The 18,054-nt window shown below is 37.8% G+C and overlaps 1 protein-coding gene across 3 annotated transcripts in view; it reads right to left on the bottom strand.

Annotated features, from left to right (window-relative positions):
• The window catches only part of CEP89 (centrosomal protein 89), a 35,266-nt gene that overhangs the window by 13,999 nt on the left and 3,213 nt on the right, over positions 1 to 18,054 (bottom strand). For all 3 annotated transcript variants that reach the window (XM_032230950.1, XM_032230952.1, XM_032230951.1), the window contains 15 exons: positions 16,514 to 16,675; positions 15,982 to 16,141; positions 15,156 to 15,249; positions 14,667 to 14,695; positions 13,976 to 14,027; positions 12,849 to 13,064; positions 11,213 to 11,355; positions 9,595 to 9,645; positions 9,298 to 9,381; positions 8,438 to 8,547; positions 7,497 to 7,612; positions 6,413 to 6,593; positions 5,904 to 6,071; positions 4,078 to 4,219; positions 2,901 to 2,990 (listed from right to left, as the gene is read on the bottom strand). In XM_032230950.1, the coding sequence (XP_032086841.1) occupies positions 2,901 to 2,990; positions 4,078 to 4,219; positions 5,904 to 6,071; positions 6,413 to 6,593; positions 7,497 to 7,612; positions 8,438 to 8,547; positions 9,298 to 9,381; positions 9,595 to 9,645; positions 11,213 to 11,355; positions 12,849 to 13,064; positions 13,976 to 14,027; positions 14,667 to 14,695; positions 15,156 to 15,249; positions 15,982 to 16,141; positions 16,514 to 16,675 (1,798 nt within the window). The remainder of the gene's footprint in view (positions 1 to 2,900; positions 2,991 to 4,077; positions 4,220 to 5,903; positions 6,072 to 6,412; positions 6,594 to 7,496; positions 7,613 to 8,437; positions 8,548 to 9,297; positions 9,382 to 9,594; positions 9,646 to 11,212; positions 11,356 to 12,848; positions 13,065 to 13,975; positions 14,028 to 14,666; positions 14,696 to 15,155; positions 15,250 to 15,981; positions 16,142 to 16,513; positions 16,676 to 18,054) is intronic.

The raw sequence follows: 18,054 nt of genomic DNA, 5'->3' as shown, positions 1-18,054 counted from the left end.
ATGGGGTGGTGGGACTCATAGTACCTCCTGGTTATTCTGTTAAGGCCCTAATGCCTCTATCCCATGGTTTTTCCCAGATTAAAAAAATCCATGAGGAGAAGGGGAAAGAGTTTAAGCAATGAAACAAATGCTTCTAGGAGCACCCATTTTGCTCCTTTAATCAATGCCAAAAAGGTTTCTGCCCAGCATAAATCTGCTCTATTGAGAGAGACTTTCACCAGGGGTTTCTAAGTCACCGGCTTTATACGACCTGGATGAAAACAGCATTGGGCTTCTGCAGACTTGCAACTGGGTTCCAGCTGTTAAGGCCAAATTGATCACTGCTCTGAAGTACAATCTCCAAAACTTCAAAAACTCCATAGAGCAACCTGCTTAATCCACAGCATTCCTTAAATCTAGAAATCTCTCCCCCCTTCCTCCTACTATAACGGTAGAAGACTCTCTCTTGGATCACTAAAGGCATGACACAAATGTTTTTTTGAGTCCAGCTCACGTCATGTCCAATGCTATTTACTTCTTTTAATGGAGACGTAACCACAATAAGCAGTCAATGCCTAGGTCAACATTTGGATAAAGCAAATATTTTGCCACAATATTTAGGATGACTGCAGGCACTTTTAGTGACGAGCGGTTTTGAAGGAACGGTGGCAAAAGCGGGTAAAAGTAAAGCAACAAAATGTATTTGTTTGAGTTGAATGAGAGGAAACCACAAGGACGAATGGAGCTGAAATCAGATGAACAGAGAAAGGAGAGACAGATTTCTCCCGACCCCAACAGAGAATTGCCATCAAAAGCAATAAACTTGTTAAACAGACAAGTTTTTAAAAAAAGCACACACAAGCGATCAGCATCAGAGTCCCCTCAAGGTCTCATTGGTCCCCTGAGACACCATCACCCCTCCAAGACTGATGGCCAAGCCAGGTCTGGAGGGACTTCCAGAAAAGAAAAGAAAAAAAAGGGAAAATAATTTAACTTCTGTGTCTGCACTTTTAATCAAATATCTATTTTAAGGCTAAGAGAAAGGAAAGAGAATATAGACAACCTGAAACTGAAAGGGCAATGCTTTATGTAACGTGATGTTAAAAGATTATGAAGTTTATCATTTCAATAATTGTTGCAGAAAAATTAAAATGACAGGCCTTTTGCAAGCACACATCCACTGGGATACTATTTTTGCTGTCATTATAAAAAAATGTGTAAGCTGGAAATAGTACTTGCAAACTTGATTAACTCATTAACCAGTATGACCATTTTTTTTTGGTATGTAAGGAACTGAAACTCTTGCTCTAAATGTGTCCTCATGGCAAATATAAATATGTTAATGTTAAGAAGAGTAAAGGCAAAGGTTCCCCTCACACATATGTGCTAGTCGTTCCCGACTCTAGGGGGCGGTGCTAATCTCCGTTTCAAAACCGAAGAGCCAGCGCTATCCAAAGATGTTTCCGTGAGCATGACTAAACGCTGAAGGCGCACGGAACGCTGTTCCCTTCCTATTTTTCTACTTTCATTTTTACATGCATGCTTTCAAACTGCTAGATTGGCAGAAGCTGGGACAAGTAATGGGAGCTCACTCTGTTACGCGGCACTAGGGATTCAAACCACCAAACTGCCAACATTTCTGATCAACAAGCTCAGCGTCTTAGCCTCTGAGCCACCGTGTCCCTTAAGAATAGTAAGATTCCTCAAAAATGATTGGTATAGGAATACTTTTTGTAACAGCTTTTTAAACAAAACAAAATTAAAATCCCCCCCCCCCCAAAAAAAAAAAACTTTTAGGGCAAGCAGATCTTATTTCCTGAAGGAAGGAACAAGTTAACAATCGCATTAGGAGATATTTGAAATAATTTGGTAGGTAGCTGGAAAGCAACAAGCACACAGAACGATACATTAAATATCCTGCTTGACTGACCACACTGGCAATGCCAAACTAAGCAGACTTCTGTTTCTCATGTTTGAGCCATTAAATGGATTTCAGAAATGATTTTTTTTTGGTTGAAGGGATCCATAACGCCAAAGGCACACGGAACACTGTTACCTTTCCACCGAAGGTGGTCCCTATTTTTCTACTTGCATTTTTTACATGCTTTCAAACTGCTAGATTGGCAGAAGCTGGGACAAGTAACGGGAGCTCACTTCATTACACAGCACTGGGGATTTGAACTGCTGAACTTCTGCCGATCTCTCTGATCAACAAAGTCAGCGTCTTAGCCACTGAACCACCACATCCCAACAGGAAAACAACAGTACAAAACCTGCCTCAGTGTACGTTCAACTACCACAGCGATTAACAGAGGAATGGATAAACATTACTGTATGAATTGAAATCCAATGAAATATTTAGGTACCAAATTATATTGTATGGGGCAACAGAAAAAGGGCACATCTGTCTTCATTCTCAAAGCAGGTGAAGCATTGTTGAGAACTCAGATGCTCAACTTCATTTTGTTCAACTAATAAGGGCAACAGTAAAACTTGGCATTGTTTCACCTGATTCGTTAATAAGTAGCCATGTCTTGATAAACTTGAAATAGATGTATATCTAAATACAATTAAAACACCAGCACTATCAATTTCCCAGCCTTATGAAATAGAGTGAACGGTGAGGGGTTCATTATGGATTACAAATGTGCAAAATTCATTTTCTTCCAGGCCATGCTGAGCCCACTTCTGGACTGGACCATTCCAGAGAAGATTCGGCAAGTTCCAGAAATAACTCTGCCTTGAGAAGTTCCACGGATGATCTGGCCACAAAACAGCCTGTTTTGTCTAGAGCGTCATATTCTAATCTGTCCTACTTCCATGTTTTCATAAACACTTACGTTTCTGATTCTGCCCTGAAAAATCAGTAACAGATATCACTGTACCGTACATCCCACAAATATTTAAAAGGATGCTCTTACCTTGACTTTCTCTTCTAATTTCCCTAGACGTACATTTCCTTCTATTATTTTGTTGAGAGTGCCGTGCTTCTCTTTCTCCAAACAACTGGCCTAGGGAAATCGGAAAAGCCATTTGTGAGTTCTCAAAAGATTTTCCTCTTTAGGGGGGAAAGTTTATTCTACTAAATTTTAAGTTCCCAGGTCAGTTCAGAGCCTACGGAAAAGAACCTACTTGAAATCACAATCCTTTACCCAGTGTTATCTAGCTGACAAAAGCTTCCTAGGATATTATCCAGAGGTCCTTCATAAAACCAGCTTCTTGAGGTCATTTTAGTCAATATATATTTCTTTATTTATATCCTGACTTTTGTCAGACTTCCGAAAGATGCCCTAATTGATTCATGAATCTTGAGCCAAGTTTCAAAACAAAACTAGTCATTTATTTGGCAAGATCTTTTTGTAGTCAGATCTGAGCTTGGTTTGAACTATAGCTGAACTTTGCCCGTTCCTTCTCTCCTGGCAGTCTGTGTCATAAATCACATTCCCCAATGAGGTGCACCCCTCCCAAGCCTGCTGCAGTAATCTAAGACCCAACTCTAGCCGAAAGTATCCGTGGAATGTGCTCCCCCACTTTCCTCACCATGGCAATTTTAGGAGTTGACCCCTTCATTATTTTTTACAAATAGCTCAAGGTGGTGAACACAAAGCTTCCTCTTCCTATTTTCCCTGCAACAACCCTGAGAGGTGAGTTGGGCTGAGAAAGAGAGTGACTGGCCCAAAGTTACCCAGGGTTTTGCTCCTTAAATAAATTAAATGTATCTTTGATTCGTTTGATTAAAGGTGAAGTTTCCCCTCGCACATATGTGCTACTCGTTCCCGACTCTAGGGGACGGTGCTCATATCCGTTTCAAAGCCGAAGAGCCAGCACTGTCCAAAGACGTCTCCATGGTCATGTGGCTAGCATGACTAAGCGCTGAAGGCACACAGAATGTTGTTACCTTCTCACCAAAGTGGTTCCTATTTTTCTACTTGCATTTTACATGCTTTCGAACTGCTAGGTTGGCAGAAGCTGGGATAAGTAACAGGAGCTCACTCCATTATGCAGCATTGGAGATTTGAACTGCTGAAACTGTCGACTTTTCTGATCAACAAACTCAGTGTCTTAGTCACTGAGCCACCCCGTCCCTCGTTTGATTACCAGGTTTAAAAGCTGATCGCGTTCTTGAGTTATATTTTCTGCCAAGCTGATCATATTCACTAGATACTGGTGGGCAGCCATCTCCTTTTCCATTGTTTCTTCCAAGTGCTGCTTCAGAAGACCGATCTTCTTCTCCGACCGCCTGGGTGGTTTTGACAAAAGGCAGAAAAATCTCTTAGGGAGCAATTCCATTTTATTTTAATTCAATATCAGGACTCGAGACTCACAAAGAAATTGCAGGAAATTATACTTGGGTTAGCACCTCAACAAAAAGATTCAAAGAATAGGTTATCAAATGTCCACTGAAACAGAATACTTTTATTTTTACAGGATTTAATATAACTAAAGTCATTGTGTAGCTTTTTATAAACGAATTACCAGAAACAAATTACCGGTATCTAACTGGTTGAAATAATAGTACGCTTATCATTCTTTGGTATTAATAAAAGTACCAGTAGTAGGCTTTGGGAAAAGACTGTAAGGAAAATGCCAGACCTACTCCACTTATGATCACAATTGAGCCCAAAATTTCTGTTGCTAAGTGAGACAGTTAAGTGAGTTTGTCCCCATTTTACACCTTTCTTGCCATAGCTGTTAGGCGAATCATCACAGTTGTTAAGTTAGTAACACAACTGTAAATTGAATCTGTCTCCCCCATTGTCAGAAGGTCTCGAAAAGTGACTGCGGGACACTGCAGCTGTAATAAATAAGAGTCAGTTGCCCAGCATCCAAATTTGGATCATATGACTTTGGAGGTGCTGCAGCAGTTTAAGTGTGAAAAACGATAATAAGCCCCATTTTTCAGTGTCGCTGTAGCTTCAAATGGTCACTAAATGAACATTTGTTAAGTTGAGGACGACCTGCGTAAAGGAAGAAAAGTAGTGGACCAAGGGGACAATGACAGAGAAAGATGACATTTTAAAACATTTTTTCTCACTTGTGATGACTTTGGAGATGACCCTAATTTAAAACAAATACAGTACTTTTCAGAGTATAAGACGCACCTTCCCCCAAAAGAGGGTGAATATGTGGGTGTGTCTTATACACTGAATGTAACCCCACCCACCCACCAGCCCCAACCTTTTGGCCTCTGCCTCCCAGCAATTTACATCTCTGCAGCAAACGGGGGCTTGAGGAGGCTTCAATAAGCTATAGCAATCCCTGCAGCCTGTAACAGCTGATGATGGGGAGAAATTGAAAGTGAAACTTGTTGTTTACTCCAGGTGGGAAATTATTGGGAGGCAGATTTTTTTTTCTTATGCTAATCAGGCTGTTTGCTGCAAGGAGGTAAGTCAACAACTATAAATGCCTATAGAATGTTCGAATTATTAGACTTATTTTTTACAGACTGCTTTATTATTGTTCTAGACAACTTAACAAAATGAAGAAGCTTTTTAAAATAAATGCTTGATCTGAAGGGGCCCAGTGCTATTGTATCTTCTTTTAAATAGCAGAGAAGAACTATACTTCCAGAAAGCACATCAATTTTAACAGCCTCTGTACAAGTATAGTCTGAAATATAACACTACAAACATTGTATATTGTCTGTACTGTTTTTTGCAAGGAGGCAAATTGCTGGGAGGCAGAGGCAGATATTTTCCCCTTGTTTTCCTTCTCAAAACCTAGGTGCGTCTTATACTTCGGAGCATCTTATACTCCGAAAAATACGGTATTAGCTTTATTTTGATGATTACATGAAATTCAGCCTTAAAAAGCTTTCAGTACTTTAAAGGACACAGGCCATCTGCACATCCAATTACCAAAAGCTACCTTTTTGAGAGGCCGCAAAAGGGAGACAAAAGCACAAGAACCAAACTAAAGTAAACCTTTTCGTCTTCTGTGCCATTTCCAGCTCAGCCTCTAAAGCCTTGTTTTCTGCCACCAGGTCATTTTTCTCGAGAAAGAGGCTCTTTGTTTCCGCTTGGACAGAGTTCAATTTTTTCACCAGTTCCTGGGTCTCCATCTCCCTCTTTTCCTGTTCCATCTGCAATTGGCTATAGAAATAATAATGAAAATTGGGCGGTAAACCAAAGGCATCCGTCTTCATAACTTGTAGAAATGAACAAATCAATTACGGTTGATTCAGTAGTGGGAAAAAAATTACATATTTCTGATGACAAGGCTATCGCTGCAAATGTTAAAAGCTTGCAGCTACAACAACCATGGCACTTCATTCATTCACTCACTAAATTAAAATATTTGGCATACAGTAAGAACCCACTTCACGAAATCGAAAGCTGAAAACGTAACACATAGACATGGAAATGGCAAAGTATTGTAAAAAAATACATAAAAGCCAATGAGAGGAATGGGACTTTAATCATCAGATACTTACTTTCTAAGTTTGTTTTCCAAGGCAACGTGCTCCTCTGCCGTTATGTAATCGCTAATTCTGGCCTTTAATTCTTTGTTTGCGGAGCGTAATTCTTTCAGCTTTTTCTGACATTCTTGCATCTCCACTTCTTGGTTTTGTTTTTCGGTTTCCAGAGTAACGAGCTGCTTGGTCAGTTTGGAAACTAGATCAAATTATGAATCGCCCCAAAAAAGTTGGGGGAAAAATTATTCTCAGAAAAAAATCAGATCACAATTTTTGTTCATATGGATGCTTTTCGATTCCAATCTAGTAATTCTTACACGTTAATCTGAAGTATTAATTGCTTGGAATACCTTGCCTTTAGAAATTGTGGGTGCTTCATCACTGGAGGTTTGTAAGAATAGACTGGACAGTCACTTGTCTGAGATTGTATAGGTTCTCCTGCTTGAGCGTGGGGTTGGACTAGAAGACCTCCAAGGTCCCTTCCAGCTCTATTCTATTCCTATTTCCATTCCATTCTATTCCTGTTCTTCTATTCTGAATCCTATCCTATTCTATTCTACTCTACTCTATATTCTATCCTATCCTATCCTGTCCTGTCCTGTCAGCTACAAAATCTTCCTTTCCGCAAGTCTGTAATGTCAGTGCAACTTGTTAAGCTGCTGTCAAATATAAATCTCATTAAATCTGCAAATACTCAGGACTAGTAACTACAGCGAAATAATAACTGTCTCTACGTCTAAACTTTTATTTTGTCCCTTTGATATTGCTAATGAGACTGACTTGCAAATGAATACGAACATATGCACCACACAATGTTATTTATTTTAGATTTTTCACATTCTGGTTGATAGCCATGTTTCATTTCACCACGATGAACCCTGAATGTGCACCATATTAAGATTAAATCATCAACTACTGCAACATTTTATTAATTTTTACAAAGCAAAATAAATCTGAAAATGTTTCATGGCTGAATTGAGAGTAGCCACTGATTATCAACACCGTTAATTCTAAACAGGTTCACAAAACTTTTACCTTTGGAGGTAAAATTGATCTCTCTCTCTATTCACATTTGTTGCATGCAGTGATAAATTTATTTCACCTTCTTTAACATGTTGATTGATGGTATCGTTTATTTTGGTTTCTTGTATTTTAAGCTGTTCCATTAATACCCTATTTTCCTCCAGGACAAGCTTGGCTTGACTTTGCAAATGCTGCCTGTAAAGGAACATTGATTTGAAATTTGAAATAGCACTGAAACCTTTCTGCAGAGTTCAAAATAAGAAATGGAAATAATAAAATAAACCAAAATGCATTTAGAATATATGTGTTCTATGGGAGAAATCTCTATGTAGGTTAGTGATGGCTAACCTTTTCCTGACTGAATGGCCAAAGTGTGCAAATGCATTCACATGTGCCCGAACCCCCAAAATGCAATGCGTACACAGCCCATGTGCATGCACCCCAGCCCCGTACATGCGCACATGCCTCCCGCAGTCCCCCGATCTCGCATCCCCTCGTGCATGTGCATTTGCCCCCCAGCATGCAAACACGCCACCCCGCGCATGCGCAGCAAAGACCCAACAACCAGCTGGATGGTGGGAGGTGCACATGCATGCACAGCAGAGCTGAACTGTGGCTACGGCTCGTTGTGCCCACAGAGGACGCTGCATGCCACCTGTGACACGTGTGCTATAGGTTCACCATCACAGATATAGGTGCTAAATTCTGAACAATTACATTTTTCTAGGCAAAGTCTGGTATTTCTCTTAGAAAAGTATTCTTGGCATGTGTTGTTTCTGTTCTGCTATCAGATATATTGGGGTTTTCACTAAAAAAAATATAGCCACTTAATAATAACCAAATAGCAATAGTTATTTTAAGCTTAATGCAATATAATGTATACTAATCATACCATTTCTGCTTATTTAGACATTGTTGAATTTTACAGCATTTAATATAACTAAAAGTCATTGTGTCGGTTTTTATAAACAAATTACAACAAAGGAACTATCTAACAGGTTCAAATAATAGTACCCTTACCATTTTTTGGTACTAATAAAAGTACCGGTATTTTTAGTTAATTTTTGGTGTAACTGCTCATTTTCCTTCACGACTGCTTCCACTTGTGCTTTAAACATCTTCATGCTTTCCTGAAGGAAAAGCAAAACAAAACATATATTCCCCATGGTAAATTCAATAGATACGAATCTGATTCTCCAATTGGGAAGATCATCCATACGGGATTCATTGAGTTGAGATATTTTTTACAGAAAAATATACTGTCTTTTTGAATATCCTAACAGATAATCACATTTGTCTACTAGAAACAGAGTTTATATTATAAATATAAATATAATGTGGACTTTAACAGAAAGGAAACAGTCAATTTTGTAAAAAGTGATAAGGGTCTAATTGAGGATAGGAAATAAGGTCCATTTATATAAAATTTAAGACTAGGTGAGAGATGTGGTGGCCTAGAGGTGGAGCTTTTGTTTCACAATCAGGAGGCTGTGAGGTAGTAGATAGCGGCATATATTTCTTTCTCTGGATGGAAAGAGAAAATATCTGCTGTCAGATACGCACAGGCATCAGGAAGGGAATCCAGCCAGTAAATGCTCACCTCCATTCAGTCACCCAGTTCAAGAGATTATAGGATCGTGTGTGTGTGAGAGAGTGTTATTTAAGAGTAGTCCCTCTTAAACAGCAGATTAGGTGATAAATCTTGGACTATAGCTCTCCTAAAGTGAAAGAAAACAGTCTGATATTTTCCTTGACCACTTAGTTTTTATGTATGAGAAACAAGTATTTTATTTTCTATCGTATTGTATATTTGAACACTTGTCACCACTGACTTGCAAAAATAATTGCACAGACTTTAAAATACAGAGCTGTTAACTTGCCTCATGCTCTAGAATCAACTCTTCCTTTTCTTTCATTCGGTCTTCATATGCCAACAGGAGAGGGGATAAATATTTCATGTCAAGCTGAACGAAATAAAGAAGGAAACTTCAATCCACTAAAACATACAGTAGCATTAGACTTTAAACATTTTTAGTGAAGGTTATCTAATCAGATAACAATATTTTAATGTTTTATTTTAAGATGTCAATAGGGTAATTAATTATCTACAATTTGGAAACAGATAACAGTGAACCTATCAGGTGCTATAAAATGAAAATGGTTAACTTGTTACTTACCAGCCATGGGGGTATTGGCTTTGTCATTGGCAGGCTTCCAATCTTTACACCCTAAGGTAGTAAAAATATAAGATAGATTTGCACCAACAACTTCACGTACCTATGTATTAAGGAAGTCTAGTTTAAAAAAAAAGATCACAACCAGACTAATATAACCAAAACTTTTGACACCTGAATTAATTTCCTATTAAAATTAATTGAAAGTGGAAAGGAACAAAAACTATAATGAATAATCTTTATTAAGCAAAGATGCAACCATAAAGAGTGTATATGCTTTGTAAATGATTTAGTAGAAATAACTGAGTGGTTAAGCAAGTATAGTTATCTCCCCTGTTGGTTAAAGCAGAGAACCCATTTTCAGACTTTTGTCTGAAAAAAAGATACCACTACTTTAAAGAGTCAAGACATAATGAGGATGAGCAATAAACAGGATACACAGGAACTTCTATCCTCATTACACTCTGGTTTGATCACCAACATTGGATGCTGAGAACCAGAATCTCAGTGTGACAGCAGTGAACTCTGGGATTGTAATGGTACATGACCTTGGGAGACAGGTCAAAGAGATACAGCCACTTAACCACTTGCCCAATTCAGGCAAGGCAAGAAGCTCAGATGCCTTTTATCTGACATCACCTTGGCCATGTCTCTGCCTAATTGTATCCCAAGGTCATTCCCACATACCATTACAGGAATGCTCTCTGTCCAGAAATTCATGAAATGCTACAAAATTATAGTATATAATTGGCACTATAACTAAACTTTGAGGCACCTGCTAAAGATAGAATTCTTTATTGGTCAAGAGTGATTGGACATACAAGGAATTTGTCTTTGGTACATAAGCTCTGTGCACATAAAACTATAGGAGATAAATCACGATCAGAGTCATCATAAAAATACATTCATCATAAATCATAACCTACAACACTAAGTGATAGTCATAGGATGCTAAATAAGCAATCAACATAAATCATACTAGAAAACTAAATAAAACAATGTAAATCGTAAAGATACAAGCAACAAAGTTATAGTCATAAGTAGAAAAGGAGATAGATAATAAGAAAGACAAGAAGAAGAATAGCAATACAGCCTTACTATATAGTTTGACTGTGTTTTGGGAATTAGTTATTTAGCAGAGTGATGACACAGGGGCAAAAACTGTACTTGTGTCTAGTTTTTCTGGGGTCCAATGTTGTTTTGAGATTTATCATTTCTCTGTATTAATGTTGCATTAAAAACAGGTGTTTGGTTACATTTTTCTTCTCTTCTCTATTTTAATAACTGTTAAATTTATACATTTTTAGTTTTATCATGTGGGTGATGGAAGGTGGGTGATGGAAGCTCTGTTGTAAATGGCTGCAAAATTACAATAATGGGAAAAGGTATTATTAAAAATAACAGCAACTAACAATAACAACAACATGGAGGAAAATGTTGAAAGCCTTTCTTGTGGTCACATTGGAAAGGAGGGTATATGATACGCAACCTAGAACATTGCAGTAAAGGATAAGAGTGCTAAAGATTAGCTAAATGTCTTTTTTAAACTAAAACCAATAAACTGGGAATGCTTGAACACTAAAGATACTATATTATAAACCATCTTGAAAGAGAACATTACCTCATTGGGTGAAATTGGTCTGTACTTTGTTTGATAACGACTCAGTTCTGCATTTAAGCGATGAACAGTCATTTTCAAACTATGATTTTCATCTACTAGTTCCTGGGCTTGTTGTCTTAACAGCAGTAATTCCGTGCCTTCCTCTGGATTAATACAAAAAGAAAAGAAAAAAGAAAAAGCAGATTACATTTTATAATGATGTGCATATTGCTAAAACATCTCCAAAAACTAACTGAAGCTGAATGCTGTATAATAAAATGGAACTTTGCTTTAAAGGTATGGTGATTCCGTAAAACTATTTAAAATTCACCTGTACAACTAGGAATCCCCAAACAAAAGGCAATTCAGCAGCTACAGTATATATGGCAATTTAATATGCCTAGTTTGCTTCTAGTCTGAGATTGTATAAACAAGAAGATTCATGGGCATTCAGTCGGGAATAAATCATGAAGGCTACAAATTGTGCAGACTATAAAATATAATGCAAATCCAAAGGACCGAATGACAAAATCTATGGATGTAACTTGGGACCACAGGTAACAGTAGCTATTTTATATGAAGAAAAAACTAGGTATATCCAATTAAAGGATCAGGCAGAAGATGATGAAAAAAATAATCTCTGCATAAGACCCTTAGAAACCCACACCTAGGCCCAGAATCAAACCTGCCTGGATGTATATTTTGGAAATTATGTTTAAAAAATAGCCTAAACCTAGTGAGAATAAAGGGCAGTGTGTTCCATTACAACTGACATGTGATGATGATGTCCTCATTTTGGGGAGGATGAAGCCATCAAAGGCAACCTGCTCAAACGTCCTTGATATTTTATGACATGCTTCAAAGAATCCTATCCTGAGGGGGGAAACTGGAATGACAAGTTAGATCAGTGTACTTTAATTGCCAGCCTCAAGATCCGAGGTAAGTGCATAAAAGCACTTTCAAGTGGATCTACAAAAACAAAAACAACCCCCCCCCCCAACCCTGGACCCAGCAGAGGAACCCAAGTAACATGGGAATTTTTTCCCAAGCAATCTAATTGACCCGCTCATTCAGAAATGCATTTATTAGAACACAAATACTGGAGGGGGAGAAAGTCATACGATAATAACTCAGTTTTTTTTAGGTACTGATGAATTTCTAACGTACTTTCTAAAATATGATACAAAAAATTACCATTTGTTTCTGTCATCATCTCAATAAGTTCCAGTTAAATACATTCTAATTTACCATTTTCCCAATATCTTTCCTAAGCTTGCCAGATATATTAAATAATAGCAATATCGCTAGCATTTAGACTTATATACCACTTCACAGTGCTTTACAGCCCTCTCTCAGCGGTTTACAGAGTCAGCATATTGCCCCCAACAATTTGGGTCCTCATTTTATTGACCTTGGAAGGATGGAAGGCTGAGTCAACCTTGAGCCGGGGGGATTTGAACTGCTGAACTGCAGCTAGCAGTCAGCTGAATTAGCCTGCAGTGCTGCACTCTAACCACTGTGCCACCTCGGCTCTTAATGGTACATGTAGAATGATAAAGTTCAACCATTCTTCCCTCGATTCCCACATATCTAGTTTTATTCTCTCCCACATGAACACAATTTAAATTATATTTAAAGAAAATAGATTCCTTGGCACCTTCACTGTGGGAATTCTGCTTTTCCTTCAACTGCATGTTCTCTTTTTCCAATTTCTTAATTTTTAATTGGAGTTCCTTCATTAACTGCTTTGTCTGTTCCAGTTCAGAAAATAAGGTCTGGTTCGCATTGTTGAGATGCCAATGTTGCTCTTTTAATTTCTGGAACTTCTCTCTGGGGAGAACCATCTGTTCCTGTTTTCTGTGGAGGACTGCATCTACCCAAGAAATGAAATAAAATATTGATCAGTCACATAAATATATGCAAACCTTTGGGTAAAACGGCTGACTCTAAGAATCTTTATTTAGAAGCAGGCATTTTGTATTGATGATAAGGCTTCTGTTTCAACGGAAATGATTACTTAATCCACTCCAATAGCTTGAAGATATGTTTTAATAATTATAAAAGTTATATAAGACATATCTTAATTCAATTGCAAACAGCAACAGATTTTTATGTTTTTATTTTGTGGGAAACAATTTACTGTTTCTTCACCCTTAAAAAGTCTTATAGTGAGACTAGATGTATATCCAATGCAGGAACTATCATTAATACAAAACATACAGAATGAAGTACTATGGAGTTAAAAGCAGGGGGTGGGGGGAACACTGCAGGGAGCATACAATATTTTTATAGCATTCATAGCAACTCTTTAAAGCAGCTTTAACTTTTTCTAGGATTTCACAGCTGTCCTCTGTAGCTATAATAGGATCCCAGGAAAAGATTCATTTTGTTATAGGAATTGCGGAAACCAATTTGTTAATGAAATCAAAATTCTGTAAATTCCTCCATTTCCATTTTAGATTCCAGAGTTTAGCAATATAGGCAAATCTCAAGGGTAGCTTATGTTAACCATGGGCTTAAAGTTGGCTTGCTTCTAGTAACTGTTCTGTTAATTTGAGCTACAACTTTTCCAGTGTCAGTAATATTTGAAGGCAAGTAATGATTATTTGAAAATAAAACAACAGTTTTTGGACTCCTCCTCATGACTGTCTAGGAAGACATGGGGAAAGAAAACAAGTCCCAAGTTCTTGTTAGGTTACATTATAGCTCAGAACTACACTCAACCTATTCTGTAGAAGCCAACACAGCTCATTTACACTAAACTTAAATTTAGAGAGTTTGTACCTGAAGACGAAGGCGGTTTTTCATTCAGGGGAGTTTCATCTGAGTGGTCTCCCTAGAAATGGAACAAAATATTTAACCTAATAGGATCCCACATTTTCACCCGCAAAATAACAGCAACTATTCCAGAAGGCATACACCAAACATTTAAAAATTGATGTTCTTTAGTTCTAATTTCAAAAGTTGGTTTAATTTTTTTTTTTTAATTTCCAGATTCAATCACTTAAATAAAAATGAACAATGCATAAAAGGACAAATAAAAATGAAAGGCAAGCAATTTAGTCTTTCACCCAACTCCAGCTAATTGGAGGACTCTGCGTCTTCTATCATAGTAAGATATTTCTAAAATCTATGTTTTTCAACCTTAGCAGCTTGAAGATGAAAATCTCTGAAGATCAATTTCCAGAATTTTCCAGCCTGCATGTAGTGCACATATCTTCAAGTTACCAAGTTGACAAACACTGCTGTAGAGACATAGGTGTAGAATAGAAGGAAACCACTATCCCTGGAGGTGTAAGTGAGTTTGAAATTCCAAGAGCCTTTCTACAACTTTTATCATAGAGGACAGGATGAACAGAACTGGAGGGAAAAGACCATATAATCTTTCCTGAACTTCTTAAAGAAATATCAAATGAGAAGACATAAATCTGTCCTTAACTGAAATCATGGAACATAATTTTTATGCTGTGCTTACCTGAAACCTCACTCCAGGATGTTCAATTTCTGTAATATAAAAATGTGTTTGTTGTTAAGGTATAAAGGAGAAATATATCAAATAGAATGCAATGCTCTAAATGAAGCTGGAGCTTTCACGATCCGTTTAGTTTCATCTTGTTTAGTTTCTAATTTTTCCACCTTTATCTTAAATAAATATCTTAGCAAGTGTAAAAGATTAGGAAAATGGAGGTTTGTGCTTTTATTTTTAAATTAAAAAAATTATTTTCTGCTCTGTGCAGGGAAAAAGATGAAAAGGAATACATGTAAGAAGTAATCATCCTTGTCTTGTTCATTTAGATTCAGATTCTCTCTTTCTCACTGTCAACTATGCAACCTTCCCCCACATACAGGGAAAAAATATCCAGTCTCAACTATGGTGCTAGATCAAACAACACATTATACTAATGGTGGGAAGCAGATGGTAGAAACATTTATCTTCTCCTTAATCCTAATGCTCATTTCTCACCTTCAACCTGAACATTTGGCTGGATGAGACAACTTGGTTCGCAGACAGAAGAATCTTCTTCACCATTGGCACTAGAAGATACTGGGAGATTTTCCTAAGTAAAAAATATTGCAATACACCTTATACATAAATTCAAAGTTCACTTATGGAAATTGATGTTACGAAAAGGCTCTAAGCAGCTGATGTCATTATAAAACAGGACACTGATCAAAAAGAAGAAAACCAGAAACACATCAAAGGACAAATAGGATAAGCGGATGCAATATGTGTGCTTGAATACACATTAAACAAGAAATAACAAACTGCAGTCTCCTGAGTCTTTTATGTCCTGTGAAAGCATCCCTCATGCTCAAAATGAGCCAACAACAGACTGTATGATGTATATGTAAAGGTAAAGGTTCTCTTCGTACATAAGTGCTAGTTGTTCCCGACTCTAGGTGGCGGTGCTCATCTCCGTTTCAAAGCCGGAGAACCAGCGCTGTCCGAAGACGTCTCCATGGTCATGTGGCCAGCATGACTAAACACTGTTACTATTCCACCAAAGTGATCCTTATTTTTCTACTTGCATTTTTTACCTGCTTTCGAACTGCTAGGTTGGCAGAAACTGGGAGCAGTAATGGGAGTTCACTCCGTTACTCATTATTTTGTATTTATTTACAAAATAAATTTCATTTTGAATAAAATAGAAATGATTATTTTTTTTAAAAAAGAACATTCCAATCTCCAAAGGACCGCATAATAGAAAATTTGCAGGGAAAACAACAAGGACTGGGGAGTCTTATAATTTGTGTTCGGATAGCTAAAAGAAAAAATGTTGAAAGCTTACCTGTTTGATTTTATGTGGTGTAGCATACATAATCTCATGACTCATGTTTTCTTTTTTATCAATAATTTGATGGTCGGGATCCGATTCTTTCTCTGTGTCAGAAGCAAATGTATCCATGTCATCCTCACAACTCTCAGATGCATGATTCTTCCAATTTGGACTATAAGCAGAAAATATAGTACAAGTATAAGAAATGGGAGCTCTCCGTTATGCAGTGCTAGAGATTCGAACCACCCAACTGCTGACCTTTCTGATCGACAAGCTCAGCGTCTTAGCCACTCAGCCACCGCATCCTTTACTTCCTACTTTACGGGCAATTAAAAATCCACAGTGCTTCTCATATTAATGTTTTTACTAGTCAGACATTTCTTCTGAATGTTTGCCAATCTTGAATCAGAAGTGGTTTTCAAAGAAAGCTTTTTATGGTGTTTTAAGAAATACACAAAACTTTCTTAAAACACCATAAAACAAGAACTATAAATTATTTTATACCAAACGGATTAGGTGAGCCAAAACGGGCAATGTTTTCTACCTCATTCGTAGCTCAGTGATGGTGGCATATGGTTCAATGCAGTCTTCCTGATCTTGCAAGTAGCTGGCATCACTTTCCGAAAGAGATCGCTGACGAGGCTGAGGGAGGGCAATCGTTCGTCCAGTTAAGGTCGTCACAAGAATAGCGGCTGCTAAAGCAGACCTGGGGAAAAAATAATAATAATAATAATCATGGATCAGGAGGCTGGGATAAGATAAGGTAAAATACTTAATCATAATGAGTTCAAAATCAAAGTTAAATTAAATAAAACATAAATCTTAATACAATTGCTTCCTGTATCTAGTACTTTCCTTTCAATAGCTAGCTTTATATATAGCTATTTTTCAATAGGCTATGCGACTGTTTACATGGGGGAGAGAGTCCAGGTTGTACTGAGGCCCCTCAACAGAAGTGGGTTCCTACCGCTTCGGACCACTTCGGACGAGTAGGTAGTAACTTGGCGGCCTGGGTCGCTGGAATTGACAATGACCCTGCCCTGCCACACCCCCGAACCAGTTCTCTCGGGGGCACAGTAGGTGGCACCATCTTGTTTTTGGCTTCTGCGCTTGCACAGAAGCATTTTTTAGTACTGCGCATGCGCGCATATCACACATCATGTGCATGTATGGCGCGTCCCTGAGGGAACTGGCAGTAGCAGCAGCCGGAACCCACCCCTGCCCCTCAACATATGCATTATAAATGTTAAAACATGATATCGTTTCAACTGTCTGAAATAATAGAGAAACACCCACAATGCACACCCAACAAAAGAAGCAATATTTCTCTACAATAGAAATAGAAACTGTGTTAAGTAATGTATAAGTGCTGCTGTACACCTATATTGGATCTATTAAATCCACTGTTGGATTTAATTGAGTCAAAACCCACAGGAAATAAAGATTAATCAATGACAGCTTTAATACTGACCCATAATACCATATCATTGTTTTGAGTAATGAAAACAATCCATTAAATTTATTCTTTTTTAATTTTAGTAAGCTAAACTCTAATCTCACCCGCAATGCAAAGTTTACTGGGGGAAGCCACATTTCCTACTTTCAGCTGCACTTGCATTTATACTCTATCGATCTCCATCTGCATTTTATTGCATATGCACGTGCTCCCCAATGCTGCCATGCAAAGGAGGATTCCAGCTGATGCAACAATGGGCCAATACAATCACCTTTCAAAAGTGCCAAATATCAGGATAGTGATGGAGGCATAATTGCTATCGGCTGTAATAAAGCAACATTTGTCAGTGATGGAAGGAGTCGGAATCTCTACAAAAATAATAAGAACACAGCTGCAGCTCGTATTATAATATTAAGCTGGCTATGATCTGTAAATTCTTGGAAGGGAGTCTTATTTTTTCCCTATTCCAAAAGACAAGCTAACACCAGGCTTGAAAGTTTAAGCCTGGATAACCTTAAACTACGCCATCTACGTTCCAACCTGAGCTTAGTGCACAAGATAATATGCCATAATGTACTACCTGTTAATGACTACTTTTACTTCAACCTCAATAACACAAGGGCTATCAA

The sequence above is a fragment of the Thamnophis elegans genome, chromosome 14 (genome assembly GCF_009769535.1).
Source record: "Thamnophis elegans isolate rThaEle1 chromosome 14, rThaEle1.pri, whole genome shotgun sequence".
Taxonomy (NCBI): domain Eukaryota; kingdom Metazoa; phylum Chordata; class Lepidosauria; order Squamata; family Colubridae; genus Thamnophis; species Thamnophis elegans.
The sequence above is the reverse complement of the archived record's forward strand: the minus strand, read 5'-3'. Positions and strand labels throughout refer to the sequence as shown.